The sequence below is a fragment of the Schistosoma mansoni genome, chromosome W, assembly GCF_000237925.1.
Source record: "Schistosoma mansoni strain Puerto Rico chromosome W, complete genome".
NCBI lineage: Eukaryota > Metazoa > Platyhelminthes > Trematoda > Strigeidida > Schistosomatidae > Schistosoma > Schistosoma mansoni.
The window spans coordinates 47,397,235-47,413,311 of record NC_031502.1 but is presented as its reverse complement, the minus strand read 5'-3'; the positions used below and the strand labels follow the sequence as shown (position 1 = coordinate 47,413,311).

The 16,077-nt window shown below is 34.2% G+C and overlaps 1 protein-coding gene across 1 annotated transcript in view; it reads right to left on the bottom strand.

Annotated features, from left to right (window-relative positions):
• The window catches only part of Smp_142320 (hypothetical protein), a gene marked incomplete at both ends in the record, with an annotated part of 44,643 nt that extends 30,978 nt beyond the window's left edge, over positions 1-13,665 (bottom strand). The window contains 4 exons of the mRNA XM_018789933.1: positions 1,513-1,740; positions 3,192-3,901; positions 7,042-7,673; positions 13,661-13,665. Coding sequence (XP_018655326.1) covers positions 1,513-1,740; positions 3,192-3,901; positions 7,042-7,673; positions 13,661-13,665 — 1,575 coding nt within the window. The remainder of the gene's footprint in view (positions 1-1,512; positions 1,741-3,191; positions 3,902-7,041; positions 7,674-13,660) is intronic.
• Between the last annotated feature and the right edge of the window lie 2,412 nt (positions 13,666-16,077).

Genomic DNA, 16,077 nt, shown 5'->3' with positions numbered 1-16,077 from the left:
AAAGTTTATTCGACCTAGATAATTCGAATGTTTCTCAAAGCTAGTCACAAACTACAAGGATGAATAATGTTGTGTAAGGTTGGAACGGGTTGAAAGAATGGTAAGGTCGGACAAACAGGAAAGTGTTACTGATTGTTGAAGTGAACGGTATTGATGAGTACAGAATTCTGTTTCGATCTATGGTAATTTGAAGTGACGATGTTGCAATCATTTTTTAACTACAACTATACTTTAAGCTTAATATTATTGCTTACTTGCCATATTCAGTCATACTTCTTCCTTTGGAATTAAATTTACGTTAGATTCCTATGACAATCGATAAATATAGGTTCAGTAATTTTTGTCTATTCATCTCGTAAACTGCATTTTTCGCTATGAAGTATGAATACTTGGAACAATAAACACTTTTGACACGTCCTACGATCGTTATGATTAACGGATTGAAAGTTACCTGGAAACACATCAGTCAATGTATGTATTAGCAACTTTAATTCATCACAAAACGTAAAGCCGTAAATTGACTATGTTACTACATCGCGATATGAATTCCACAGTTAACATACAGCGCTCAGTATGAAAGCTGATGACTTATAATACGCCCAAGGTGATAACTGGAAAAAACGACCTTTATCACATCTGAACAATCCTTCACTAGGCATGACGAACCAACAGATGTAACTCTTATATACAGATCCATCTCATAAACTGGCCACCTCACTGTTTTTCCTACCCAGTCCAAACGACGCACGATATGGGGAATGCTGGAAAGACATCTAAACCACTGAACCTGATGCTCCTAGCTGGCGACATAGACTGAATTATTGTCATAGTTACTAACCTGAGCTATATATTAAGACATTCAAATACGGCAAACGTATCATTCAGGTGGCTTTAGCTAGGGTTGTTTAATTTGTCAAAGGAAAAGGAACAAATTCTGCATTAACGTTTGAAAAGTTATTATTTAGTGACTTTACCTCTATCAATAGGTCAGGATTTCTAGTAGAAAGAATGTAAAACGTATAGGCAACTTGGATTTAAGACGTTACAAATAAAACTTGATAGGAATTGAGCTTTTTTAAAACAACATAGCTGAACTGTCAGCCTTTTGTTTACAGAACAGGTTACCCATGTGATTTAAGTTACTAAAGTGACACATTATCAAAACAAATTCATAAGACAAGCACTCATGCAGAGGTTAGGATATTATGTGCACAGAAATAGTAACCTTTTTACTACATTAAGAAAGATGTATCTTCACTGACAAAGAAACATACTTGACAGGTAACCTATGAATTGATTACTACTAAGCACAGTAACCTGAGATATCGAAATCAAGGTGGCCTTCAAGCTCACGTACAATCTATCAGTAAAAAATAATATCGTAATGAAAACGGTAAAAACCCGACCCCATGTCTTAGATACTAATCCACAATTCAAAAATACAATAACTGTATTATATGACTGAAAATGAAAATAAAAAAGAGAACAAGTTTAGATCGAATACACAGATACCTGAGAGTTATTTCCACTGAAAGATGTCGACGTGGATGGATTTAGGCCAGTTGAAATGTGGAAATTTGAATTTAACATCATTTCATTACCTGACGATGCTACTACAGGACCACCACCGCCACCACTGCCTACTGAAACTGCAGTCATGACAACTTCACGACCACCGGAAGAAATTGGCCGACTAGGGGGTGGTGGTAAGTAGCAGAGATCACCAACACCTGGATTCACCTACAGCAAGCAGAAAAACAAAAAATGAAATATATATATCATACAAAAATGGTAGACTTACATAATACTACCATAGAAAAGCTACAACAATTCGCCAAAAAGGAAATAGACAAATATTTTTTAACAACTCAAAGAAATTAAAATCTTAAAATTACTGATATTACCTAGAAAACTAATTTATTTTCGTTAGCCAGTGTAATTCATTTCCACTTAGACAACATCTAATGTGAAATCAAGTGTTTAATTTTATAAGAGGTTATATATAGTTAGTAAATATTTATTAATTAATATTAGCAGAAGTGCATTTCAGACATATTTCGGTACATTAATCATTATTGTGGGTTCTTAAGACCTACAAATGTTTGGTTTAAACATGGAAAGTTCATGTGTACGTGCAATCAGCTACTAAAAGGTTTTTGTTTTAAACCAATCCTATTAACTTTCAAAAGCTCGACAGTATCCTCTCATCAATTTACAAGTTTTGCTCAAAGACTAATGAATAAAACTATTAAAATATATTTATCTTTAAGCTATTGGAACAGAAAGGTTGGTTAATTGTTAATCTGTACGGTTAAAGTTGGATAATATCATCCTGTTAAACACAATGTTGAGAAAAATTCCAACCATGATATCTATTGAAATTATTTCTTTCATTAACCTAGGACAAAGTGAACTGAGTTCGGTATATACTATGAAAGATAAACAAATTTAGTCACAGTCTATAGTGAGAACACATAATGACTATATTGTCCATACAATTTGAGGGATTGAAAACATGTCAGTCAGTCATCTACAACGTAGGACAAGATACATATATGCATGCTTTCATTATTCTTTTGGACAATATTATTTACACAGACACATATTCTAAAAGACCTCAATAATCTTGTTGTAATTCCCAATATATTTCTTATATATGGGTCTAACAGCAATCAGTAAACATGTCGAAATAGATCCGACTTATATCAAATAATTAGAAAAATAATGGACAGTTACGAAGTCAAAAAAATTATGTAGATAATGACAGAACAAAGGTAAAAAACAATCAATCAAGGTTGAGAGACTAAACTGTCAGTCATATGTTGAGAAATTCGAACAACTCAGTTCTGTCTGAGGTTTGTGCGGATGATACTATTCGGAAGGACAATGAAAGCTTTAGAGGTAAACCATCTAGCTCAAATAATGGATCGAGATCATAATAGTCTACCTGATCTATGGAGTTACAATTCTTGACTTTTCGGTAACAGAACATACAGAGTAACTCGTGAAACGACAGATTTGTAATTTGATGCAAATCAAGAGATAACAGTTTTGTTTTTACGAGACGTTAAAGGACCTGAGTATGAGAGAATTATAAAACGACTAATTTGTTACAGAAATATACCCAATGAATGATAGAAAAGATTACAGAGATCATTCGAAACAAGATTTTTGAAATTTACAAAACTTACATGAGATCCCATAACCCTTGAGTTTCCAGTTGGCATTACATATGGAGGAGTGGAAGGATTAGGTGCAACCGTTTGGTTACTCCCTATTGCACTAGGCACGGAATGTCCTGCAGGAGTACACGGATGATTGTATATTGTAGTACCACTATTAACATTGCAACTACCAATCGACCTAACACCAGACTGCAAAGATCCTGGTCCAACAATTGATGAAGGATTTGAAGAACATTGAGAGACTGGTAGTTGTTGCGGTAAGGTGTGATGCATAGTAAGACAGTTGTTACCCTGAGCGTCCCTGGGAGTAGTTGAACGCGTTACTACTGATGCTGTTGTTTGGGAGTTCATAGTACTTGGGCTTGGTCGGAAAGCTGGTGATGGTTGTGTATACTGTTGATTTCCATAACATGAGCCTGAGTAAACACTAGAATTGTTTAAAGAACGTGATTGTTGCGAGCTATACATTTGTTGTTGTTGCATTACAGGTGTTGAAGTTGGGGCATTAGAAGAGACTTGATTCCGACAACCAGCAGGTGGCCTGGGTGACTGCCCAGGACAACCGACTGAGCCTGGTACCATAGCGTTGTTAATCACCTGAGGTATTGTGTTGCACGTCGACATCGCCACAGAGTATGGAGCAGCTATCCCAGATCCTGGTTGCGAAACTGGACATTCCGAAGAATATGGAAGATACATTGAAGATGGTTGGAAAGCTATAATATAATAGGTTTCTTAAAATTATTGGAAATTCTAGAGTTGTTTAAATGTTAAAATTGATGGGACAAGTTACCAAGAGATTTAACAATTTTTTCTTTATCTAAGATTTTCATATAAGAATTAGTAGCACACAGATTTTTCTACGTAAAAATGAGGATAAGGAATTTGAAATTAGTCCCAAAATTCTTATCGAGAAGGTGAACCGTCTGGCGGGAATCCGAACGGCTAAATCTAAATATTTTCTCCGTTTTAGAGACATTTTCATATTTAACTGGAAAACATATCAAACACGACATATGAGATAAGGTCATATATCGTATTTGCTCTGCTACATTTGTGTAAGCATACAATAATCATTCACCTTGACTTATTATTTGCACAGTCGATTTCTGACAAAACGAGTCACAATGTTCATGAGTTGGGAGATGAAAACTTGAGAAACAAACAAACGGAATTTCTGAAATGATTGAAAGCCAACATATGGAGACTAAACATATCGTGAAATGACCTTAAATCTTGCAAACAAATGATATTATTACGTTTTAAAAATGGGATAGATCAAGAAAGACAACAAATACAAATGAGTAAATTAGGCTGATCATAATTAAAATTAAATCAGATTATATGGTCTATTTTGTTGTGATTTAAAACCATTTCGGAGGTAGCAACTTTTATTTTACAATATTGAAAGAAAACACTGAAGCTAACGAATGATCAATATCTACGCACAATTAATGTTAGATGATGACAACGATATCATGAGGAATGATAACACTAGAAAACATTGATTAATCGCTAAATAATAAACATGAACAGGAAGGAGAGAAAAACAAAACAATAACGACGGAAAGATTTGAATTATCATGTTTATCTTATTTATTATATTAATTAGTAGAGAAGAAAACAAACATCATGAGTATTATAATTGCTAACACCAGTAAACACCTAAATAAACAAGCTTTAACTTTATGCTGTAACAATAGACACTTCCATAAATAACACCATAAACAAATACCACTAAGATTAATTTACGTTGATAATACTCCGCAAAATAATAATAATAGTTATTATTATTATTACTAATGGTGTGGATATTGCAACATTGTCCAGAGCCCCTCTGTAGCTATTGCCGGTCCAAAGCCCGGGTAGAAGAAGGTTAAGGGTATTATGGTTAGCGAGCCCACTTCGTAAAAAAGGACTCCACTGCATTAGTGCGAGTACCATCTAAATCACACTTGATGGCATAGAAGAAATGGAAGCCTTAATATGCTTGAGTAATATCTATATGAATGGAGGATCTGATGCAAAAATTAAAGCGTGGATTGGTAAAACCTGTGCAGCATTCCTACGGCTGAAGGATATTTAGAGCTCAAAATAAATGTCAGCCGAGACCAAAGTCAGCATTTTTAACAAAAACATCGAAACAATTCCACTATATAGAGCTGGAACTTGGAGAACTACCACCACCATCACTATATAAGTGCAGGTATTCACAAACAACTGTTTAAGCAAGATAATCCAAACCCACTAACAGAGACTATCAGCAATAATTTACTACAGCAGAGAACAAATCAGCTCCCAGCTGAAGGTAGACATACTATAGGGAAGTCATCAAACTGTATCACGAAGCAAGCTCCAACTTGGAATCCTCTCTGTAAAAAGAAAAAAAGGCAGAGCAAAAAAACTCATGGTGTCGGAAATTGAAGGCAGACATCAAAATCATGAGCAGAACTGAAAAGGAGAGCTCAGGATAGAGTTGGCTAGAGATTTCCTGATTGGCGACATATACCTCGAGAGGGGTAACGAGTTTAACGGTTAAGGCAATTGACTTCAAGTCACCAAATTCCACGTCCGGACTCCACCCCACCTACTTTGGTTAGGAGTAAACAGATAGTATCATTAGCACTCACACTTTTAAACTGAGGCTCATACCCAAGTATCTGATGAGGGAGTTAATTTGCTTCTTTTATTCACCTACAAGACTTGAGTAAACGAGTAGTAAAAGTCGCATTTTTGCACTAATAGAGAAACAAACAGATTAACAAACACTTGTTCATATTCAAGAAGATTTATGAATTACAAAATGGTTTTGATGAGAAAAAGTACGTTTCAAATAATATAACTACTACTATGATCTCAAGGTTAAACGTACTATTGCATGTTATCTAATTACGTAGCTTCTATGAAAGAGATAAAAATATATTTATTTAATCCTTTATTGCAAAGCTTAAAAGTAACATTGTAAAATGTTATAAATCGAATGGTAATGTGACAAATTTTAATTGGATTCTTAACAGTATACACTTTTATAACTAGAAATCATTATCCTTTGACAAACGTCACTACATAGACAAAGAAATTAGAAGAATTAAATGAATACAATTACTCTGAACTTATTAATAACCGAACTATTTTCAATGGTTTTTATAAATTTTATCAACAGAACAAAGGATAATATCAAGACTCCACGATGAATCTGTAGAATTAAATTTTACTGATTGTTTGAAACCAGAGAAATAACCATAATCCCCACACATAAGATATTTGAAAATAAATTTAAATAAAAAACAGAGAATTAATAAATCTGTAAAGTGCAATTGCATTACGATATCATCAAATAAGTAGTAGTAAGGGTAATCGTTTTTTTTGAGTCAGAAGAAAGAGAAAAATTTCAGAAGTTGTAAAGCTACCGAAATCGAAGAATAATTAAACAATTTTCTCATCAAAATTACACATAGTTAGACGCTATAAAACCGGAACTATTCAACAAAATCATAATTTAAATCTTGGAAAATGAGTGATGGGTAATTTTATAGTTCAAATTTCCCTCAACAATAAAATAAGTTGCATAAATTACCAATTGACAGGTAAACAGATGAAATATGTTCTCGTATAGTGAAACGTTTTATAAAGTACAATTGTTATATAAGGCATTTATCTTATTGCACATCGCGTGATAATCATATTTAAATTAATAATTGAGTTCCACAGTGTAACTATATACAATGAACAAACAACAACTTTATAATTCAATCGTTAAATATTATTCCAAACTAGATATTAAAGGGTTAAATGTGAAATCGAAAATACTAATTAATTACTGTTAAGTAATATGATATAAATTCCATGAACTTACAAACTGATTCAGATGAAACAACCCTAGTGGCAGATGGTCGACAGATTTGTTGTGATTGAGGAATATTTCTGTTGACAATGTTCTGAGTTCCCATTGAAATAAGAGGTGTTCTTGGTTGGTGTGATGCTATTGTGCTACAATTTGGAGCTGAAGGCAGACCATAAGAAACTGTTGTGTTGGGCATGATTTGAGAATGTGGCAAAGCACCATTCATATTAGAATTTCTAATATAATTTAAATTGGGCGGTGATTCAGATGTAGATAACTGTTGAGAAGCCACCTTATCTAAGTTGGAATTCAAAATCATGGTCGGATACTGTTGTTGTGGTTGAAATGAAGACACTTGACAGTTTCCCATAGCATCACCATAAGATTGTTGCATTTGGGGATACTGTTGCATTTGAAAGTGAGATTGTTGTGTTGGCATTTGGGGCTGAGGGCTCATTGTTGTGTTTGGACAACTAAGTCCAGGAGCAGATACTGAACCATGATACATAGCTTGGTTAGAGCCCATTGGTTGTACAGGTAGTGGTTGACTGTTGGCAACACCATAATTAAATGTATCACGTTCCCTGTACAAGTCTGGTCCATTTGTAATATTAGTTTGAAGGATAGGATATGCACAAGCAGGTCTAAATTTTGTGACAAAAAAAAACAAAATTCGGGAATAGGAGTAATATTAATTATAATAGAGAGAATAACTTATCATTTTAAACTAAAATAAACAAAGTATCATTCATAATATGTGACTGAAAAAAGCTAATTAATATTTAAGCATGGAATTCTTGCAAAATCACAGCTTTTCAGTAAATGTCATGGTTAAACGTATGTTCAATTATAATTTTAATATGAAGGTACTTTTTTATCCCAAAGTGACAACAAGATCTATCGTAAACCATGAAAGAAGCGGGACATGGTGATTTTCCTAGTTTGGGAATTTTCATCAACGTGCACTTACCACTACAACTAAATCCAAACCAAGTGCTTACCGTTATAGTGGAAGGGATACTACACCCTCATTCATTTAATTGTAAACCAAATAGCTAACGCCTATAAATTCAGTCACTAAGATACAATGTGGCATTAATCAACATAATTAGTGATATAAATGTATCGATTCAGACAGAGACTTCATTTTATTAAATGAGTAGTAAAACAGAAATAAATGCATTGAAAAAAACTACATAGAGAACTGTTCAAATAAAACTAGTCAGTCATGACTAACGTAGAGCTCATAAGAAATATGAGTGAGTTCAATTTCCCATACCACAAGTAAGTACAACAAGATAGACAGCAATGGAGCCAAAATAATATTAGCATTACTGATAGTGAAAGAGATTAACTATTGAAATAATTTAAAAAGGAATAAGGATGGTATTTCAGGAGGAATGGTGGAACTCAAGACTTGAGGTGAAATAAATGTTGCCTATATCACTCCGATAGACTGTCAACTATCCCTCTCAAGGGCTCCAGTAACTGAGTGATCATGAAGTTGTCGTGTGATCTATTAACATTGGGTATAATAACGGTTATAAATTCATTGACTGATGTCACATCTTAGTTTGGCGATTCCTAATGTAATGATTCGAACCATGGACAAAGGCTAGAAAGGATAGAATTTCCGTGCTTTTGAAAATTACAAAGTGAGTTTACGGGAGGCCTTTTCCAGTTATTACAACAGACAACACAATATGTTGTTAGCACACCAGTGAAAAGAGGAGAGTTAATAGATGTACATATTCGTGAGTGTTAACAACTGTGAAATCTAGCTACAAATACCACAGATCATTAAAATACAAGATGATCAATCTAGTGATGGTGTTTTTGTATATAGTATATATCATTATATTTTCAATCAAAATGAGACAGATCAGGATGAGAAAGTATGACTGAACTATGAGATATACTACTTATTGATAAAATTCAATATTATTGATGATTAGTCTGTCATCTATTACACTTAATTTGTCAATACACAATAGCATTAACTTTCACAAGGAATAAAGAATAGTATCCAGTACAAATAAACGAGAAACATCTCTAATCTATCTAGGGCAGCTAATTTGACTGCCCGAGGAAGGACATCAATTTTTAAAAAAATTCGAAGAACATGTAATAAGAAGAATGTACACAGAGATGAATATACAAACAATCAAAAGGAACACCTAGAGTAATACAAATACTGATGTTTGTATGAGATTAAAATTCAGGACATAAAATTTGTAGACACGCGCACACATATACATACAAAATTGGATACACAGATAGTAGGATAGACAGACAGGCAAAACAATAAATTAATAAAAATGAGAGTGAATTACTTTGATTAATTCAGACCAATCAACAGACCGATCAATGCCATATTATTACTACTACTACTAAAATTTGAAACGGACAATAGTAGTAGTAGGTGGCAAGTGCAGTTTATTTTGTAAAGTATTGAGAGACAATGGCACACCACAACTTTATCATTGAGACAAGATTGAAAACCGAACTGGCAGAAAAATTAAAACCAGTTTGGACAACGAACTATGGCAAAATTAACCAATCATCAAGGCATAGATAAATATTATCATTTTAAAAAGATTATTAGTTACATGAAAGAGATGATAGGGTAGGAGAAAATAAATATAAAATAACTGTAGAAGAGAAAAAGATTAGTGATTTATCAACAGTAAGTATAGTCTTCTTATAACACTATCGAAATACATACACACGCCTACATGAAAAACTAATACAAAAACAAATGATATCGGGTAGTAAAATAAAACAAATAGATATGCACTAAATTAGAGCATTCACAAAATTTAGTAGTGAAGAAATGCTAGGAATATGCAAAAAAAGTTGAACTCCAAAATATGGAGAAGTACTATGCGGTTAGCATGATAAATTTACCCACAAAATCAATTAACATATTCAAATGCAGAAAATTTAATCTAGCAAAGAGAAGATTAACTTGTCATGAATAAGCAGAAATATTTGTGCGTAGAAAAAAAATCGTCGCCCAAATGTGAGTTGAGAAGAGTTTGCTCTTCTTTTTGGGATGCTCTCATATAGTCGCGCGTTCATAACCTCTCCCAGAGAAGCTCTACTGACTTCACGAGACGGAAGTGTTTCTACAAGCGAGAAGGTAAAGAGACAGGTCTTCGGCGCTTAAATCATGTTGGTTGATAGAGAGGCTTTACCTCAGTGGTCTCTAAGCGTGCCTTTATATCTTGATGACGATACTTCTTTCTTTTCTTTGAAATTATTTCACTTTTTGTTATTATCTGATGCGACAATTTGCGAACGGTGTTCTTGATTATAAATAAATTGATAAGATGTAGTGAAATGAAAATGACGTTCGAATAGCCAGTTCTTTGATACATTGTATTCACAAACTACAGTGAATAATCTCACAACTTGGCTTAAATATCAGAGGCATGTGAATGACTTCTAAATAATATTCATAAATGAACTGAGAAAGTATTCGGTTAACTTGATAGACTGTCAGGAAATTAGCGGTATTTTAATGAAATAACTAATGTTTTTTGTACATAGTATAGAATAAAGTGCTATAATTGTTGGGGGAGGATGGACAAAATCAGGGAAAGTGTTCGATAAGAATAAAAAAGAAATCAAATATCTCTGAAACAAGTGAGCATTAAGTCGACCATTAAAAGGTCCCAAAATTAGTGACAAAACTATAACTCTTGACAACTCCGAATCCCGGAGGGATTCGATACAGATGAACTAATCCTAATAATCATGAAAATATGAAAGTACCAGTTAAAGGTTAAAATATACGAGACGGAAATCGAAGTGAGGAGAAAAGTGGAATGTTTTGTCGATAGAAACGGAAACAAAATAAACTGTCATTACCTGTACGGTGTTAAATTCAAAGCTCCGGGAGGATAGATACTAAACTATTCAGACAATCCCGTCGGTCGTTGAGTATTGATCATATAAAATCAGTGTCAACCTTGAAGTCTAATGCTTACCGGAATAGAACTTGGACAGGAGAAATTTAGGAGTTAGATCAAGATACTGTACATATGCATGTAACTTTGAAAGTTGTTGTCTATATAGAAAATGGCAGTTCTCTTTAAGGGTATCTACTGAAAAGGAAATCTTGGGTGTTATTTTAAATTCGTTAGCCGTGGTATGGTTGTTATCAGTCTTAAGAAGAATATAACTTTTGCCTTTCTGTCTAACTGTAACTTGCATTTTTATGGTCTATAAAACTAAAATCGAGTTTTAAAACTTGACCGTTCAAAAACTGATAGCTATAGTCTACACACGGGAGATAAGGTGAAATTGGTATCTAAAGATGCATACATTCAACTTCAAGAAAAAAAATTATAGGTGTGACTAGTTTACAGATATCAGGTAATCGCATGATGAATATGTCCTACTACTTTCATGTCTGTCCCTTGTTCACTAGCAAACTCAGTTGATAAACAAACAAATCTTGAGGCGTAACCAGATTTTTGAATACTTATTTAAGGATACACGATAGACAAACTTTTAAGGACATGAACGTACATACATTTATGTGCATAAATGATAGATTAATTTAACGGACAGCAATTCTTTTTTAATAAACTGGAAGTATAGAAGGTAGGTTTACGTACAAGTAGATGTCAAAGCAGAATAAAATCCTATACAGATAATTTAAAAAGGCTAATCGAAGCTATGAATAGAATGTACAAGTTAGGTATTATAAAGTATAATGATTTGTTAAATCATACACTAAAGAACATGAGGATGACTACGGGTCGTTTTATTGCATTCTTCATAAGGATCAGGGAAACGAAAACCTAACTGTATAACAAGTGTACCACAACAATAAAACCAGAATGTCTAAATGAGTATCTGGTTTACGATTTTGAGGTCTACATATTTTATGATTCGACAGAAATTACCTACACGATACGCATAACACCTTAACATTTCACCATTTGACAATGTCTATACCAAATCACAATTACGAAATTCAGAAATTTAGGTGCAAGGCATGCTTTCAGTGTATTATAAGATTTGTTGGACCTGATGTGAAAATTTTCGATCAATAACCAATTGCTCTTGGTTAAACCAGACACTAATGATCACTACAACATGTACGTGTGGTCAGTTGGAAACCACTAAACTCTTCATTTTGATCATCGCAGTAACTACGATTAGATTTAACCTAATTATAGCTGTTAACATGATGCGGCGGTTGGGATTGCATACGGTGACAAATCATTCAAGTTATGTGGACTAGAAAACGTGTTCCACACCGAACTTGTTCAAGTCGCAGATGAAATATATCTCAAAACACTAGAGACCAATTCACAAGATGATCGGCTTCACTAAGTTATGCTTGTAAATACACCTTAAAATGGAATAAGAACATTGGATAGGATCTCGTCATTTCAGTTTCCCATGGACATTACTTGAAACTGACATATATGTTAGCAATGGAACAAGTTGAGACCACCCACATTTTAGGAATTTTTGCTTGTTTTCGAGGATTCCACGAAAATAGTAACTTCATTGCAGCTAAATTAAGTGAGACTAAGAAAGTAATCAGTCTTTTAGGGTCGCAAGCTATCTTCAGGGCTAAGAGCAGACAAAAAATACAATAATTACTAGAACCCCCAAAGGTGGTTATTATAAGCATTAGTGAATTACGTTCAACCGTGATAAAAGCAACCACAAACATAAATACTATTGTTTATTGCTCGCGATGATCGGTAAACTAAAAATTTCAGGATTTTTATTTAATGTAGAGCTGTGACAACGACAGTGAGGTAAAATCTAGGTGTCCATGACTTTTAAATAATCCAATCCAATAGTAATTCAGTTTATTAAATACTCCTATCGAATCGTTAAAAATACAGGTTGAGCGAAAAAAATATTCGTTTAATTAGCTCCGCACCAAGGCTTCACTAATATATTTTACAATCAAGTAAATTAGTATGTTATATATACCTAGCAAGTTATGGTGAGTCAAGTTAAGAATGCCCTGGTACGGCCGAGAGTGGGGAGGGCCCGCCCTCTCTCTTCAAATGCTCTCACACGGTCACGCGTATATAGCCACTGCCAGGGAAGTCCTACTCACTGCCTTCTCACGATGGGGTTGTTGTTTACGAAATTGAGAGGACGAAAGGCGAATGTCCAGCGCTTTAACCGGGTTGATGGATACGGAGGGTCCACCTAAGGAAGTTGGAAAACCCTGATTCCAAACCAATGGTGCACATGGGCTCCAGTATCCTGAGGGTAAAAATGGCGTGTGAACCTATCGTTGGTCACCGACTACCATGGGACTGCATCTCCTTACGATGCTCCACTGCCATGTGGATCAGACCTTCAGGTCAAAGGTTCTGGGTGTGGCCCTCTAAGAAAACCACCTGCTTCGGTCTGGGCACCCAGGAAGTATCATAGCCCTCACACAATCAAACGAAATGACAATTTTTCGTGTGGCGCATATATATCTGGTGCCCCCCTTGTACCAATATTTGTGTTCAAATAATAATAAATAATAATCAGTGAGTAATATAGCTAACTTGATTTAGTGGAAAAAAATATTTCTTAGATCAAAACGTATTTTTAATATTTCATTAGTATTTCTCAGGAAAAAAAGCGAAAAACTCACCTCATTGTAGAATCATAGATATGAATGAAAGGTTGTTAGGACGGAAGTAGTCACTGTCCGTATGAGACAAGAATGTTCATTTATATGGAATCGTTCGCATATTATAACAGGAAATTGTATGAAAAATAGTTATTTTATATAATTTACACGGAACCAAGGGAATAGGGCTTAGTAGTTCAACACAAACACGACCATATTATGCTTGATAATCCAGGATATCATAAAGCTTGATAAGCTAGGTTTTAAAAGCTGTAATAAACAAAAAATGGTATGAAATGAATAATAGAATAATGTTAACAAATTGATACTCAAAAGAATATATTTCAAATGAAATAAACTGTGAATGAGTAAAACATGTAGGTACAAACACTCCTGAAATTAAAATACAAAACGACAAACATTTTAAATTTCTAGAAAAGCAGCAGAAAATCAGTCATGTAATGCAATTATCACATTTATAGAATACAGATCAAACAATTTCACAAGTGATCAATAATGTATATATATATTACTTGAATTTCACTACAACGGAGCTTATTACACACTGAGCAACGAATATTGTAACTGAAAGATTAGAGGCAACTGTCGAAAAACCGTCTACATACAAGTAACAGGATGCACCTGGTTTTTAAATAGTTTGTTCAGTTCAGTGAGGTAAAATCTATCTTTTTTTGACGAACAATAAGACTAGTTAATTAATGAACTGGAATAAGTTGATTTTAGTAGGCCAGATCTACATAGATGAAACTAGGCCGATAAAGTTTTATTGAGTAGGATATTACCCATGTTTCTGAGGCTAAGGCATATAGTGCAATTATCGTTCTATGACCGCCTAATGGTCTGAAAAGGATGATAAGTGTTTTCGATTAAACTAACTCGTTTTCCCAGACGAACTTCGAATAAAACCTGTGTGCTTAGTTATTCAACACATGCCATCATCAAAGTGCATTGTAATGAATGGTGAGGAATACAGAACAAAAAACAGTGAACCTAACAGAAAAGTCAGTCTGATAGGTTGCAGGGCGGTGATGTCAAGGGAAAATTAGGACAAGGAGTAGTATCCTGTGAAATAAGTCATTGCAGGGGAAGCAAGGAAAACGCTGAAGTCTTAGTATACTTTGGTAGTAAGGTTTAACGTTGAAACTGATGTAGGTGCTCAGTTTTGTTTCACAATAATCGCTTACAGATATCCCTTACTGTGCATCTAGACACGTCCAGAAAATATAGCGTAATGATCGTTTAATATGGTTAATATCATGGATTTTATTTATACTAGAAATATTTTCAAAAATGGACATGGGCCATGAATGGAACACATAATTATTAATGTAATTTATCAGATGCTATTAAAATGAGTAAAAGGTCGTAAAAAAGGGGATCCTAACAATCCTGACGATAGCCTACCTATGTGGTGACCTAGAGTAAAGCAAAAAATAAATATTTTAAGTATTCTCAAAAAAAGGAAAATTATCCTTATATATATATATATATATATATATATATATATATATATATAAAGTGGCATCAGGATACCATCTTAACATTGTTTAAAGCTGATAGTTGAAACTAATCTGAAGACCAGGGTTATTGGTGACTGACTTAATGGGCCACTAAGAAGTCGACATGATTAAGGCTTTTAACGGGTTGAAGCATTTCTTGCCAAATTTAATCGATGAGCAACATATCAGGATGTCTTAATACATCCTCCCCAATCAGTTTAGTATATGACTCACTTTCCCTAGTAGTTAATGTTCATGACTGGAATAGTTTAGCCTGAGTTTGATGAAATCATTAACTTTTAAAAAATGGCTAGTTGTACGTTAGTAGTATCCAATCATATGAGTATTCGAGGGATTTTTGTACTACTGGGTAATCAATAGCTAGGTTAGGCATATGGTTCTAAGTAAATATGGGAAATTGATTAATAAGGTGGTTGGGATGCGCTAAGCATCCCCAAGCTCCTACCTCGACTAGCGACTTTGTCTGATGTAGGAATAGGTTAGAAGATAGGGGTCGCCAAATAGACGTGACACCAGTCCATAATGTCATCGACGACTGGCCTGAGCCATGTAAGTAGGTGCAGATTACTTGATTTGGGTTCGGATGATTTTTGTAATCAATTTAGACTTTGAATAATGACCCAGAACCATTTGCAATGGTATAGGTGTATTCACTCTTTGTCTTCCTTTAGAACTTAAGTCCCGAAATCTCGCACTTTTTTTTGTCATACCCACCTTTCTAACTATGGGTGCAATTACTTTTTCAACTACACTGGGATTTGCATCAGTCGTTTTGTCCAGTTGTGCTGGGGTATGCCAACTTGAGCCGAGTTGTATGCTACATATGATTGACCAACATAAATTCGCAAAACCCAGGGTCTAACTTCCAACGCTCAACTTACAGTGCAATCTAACGTG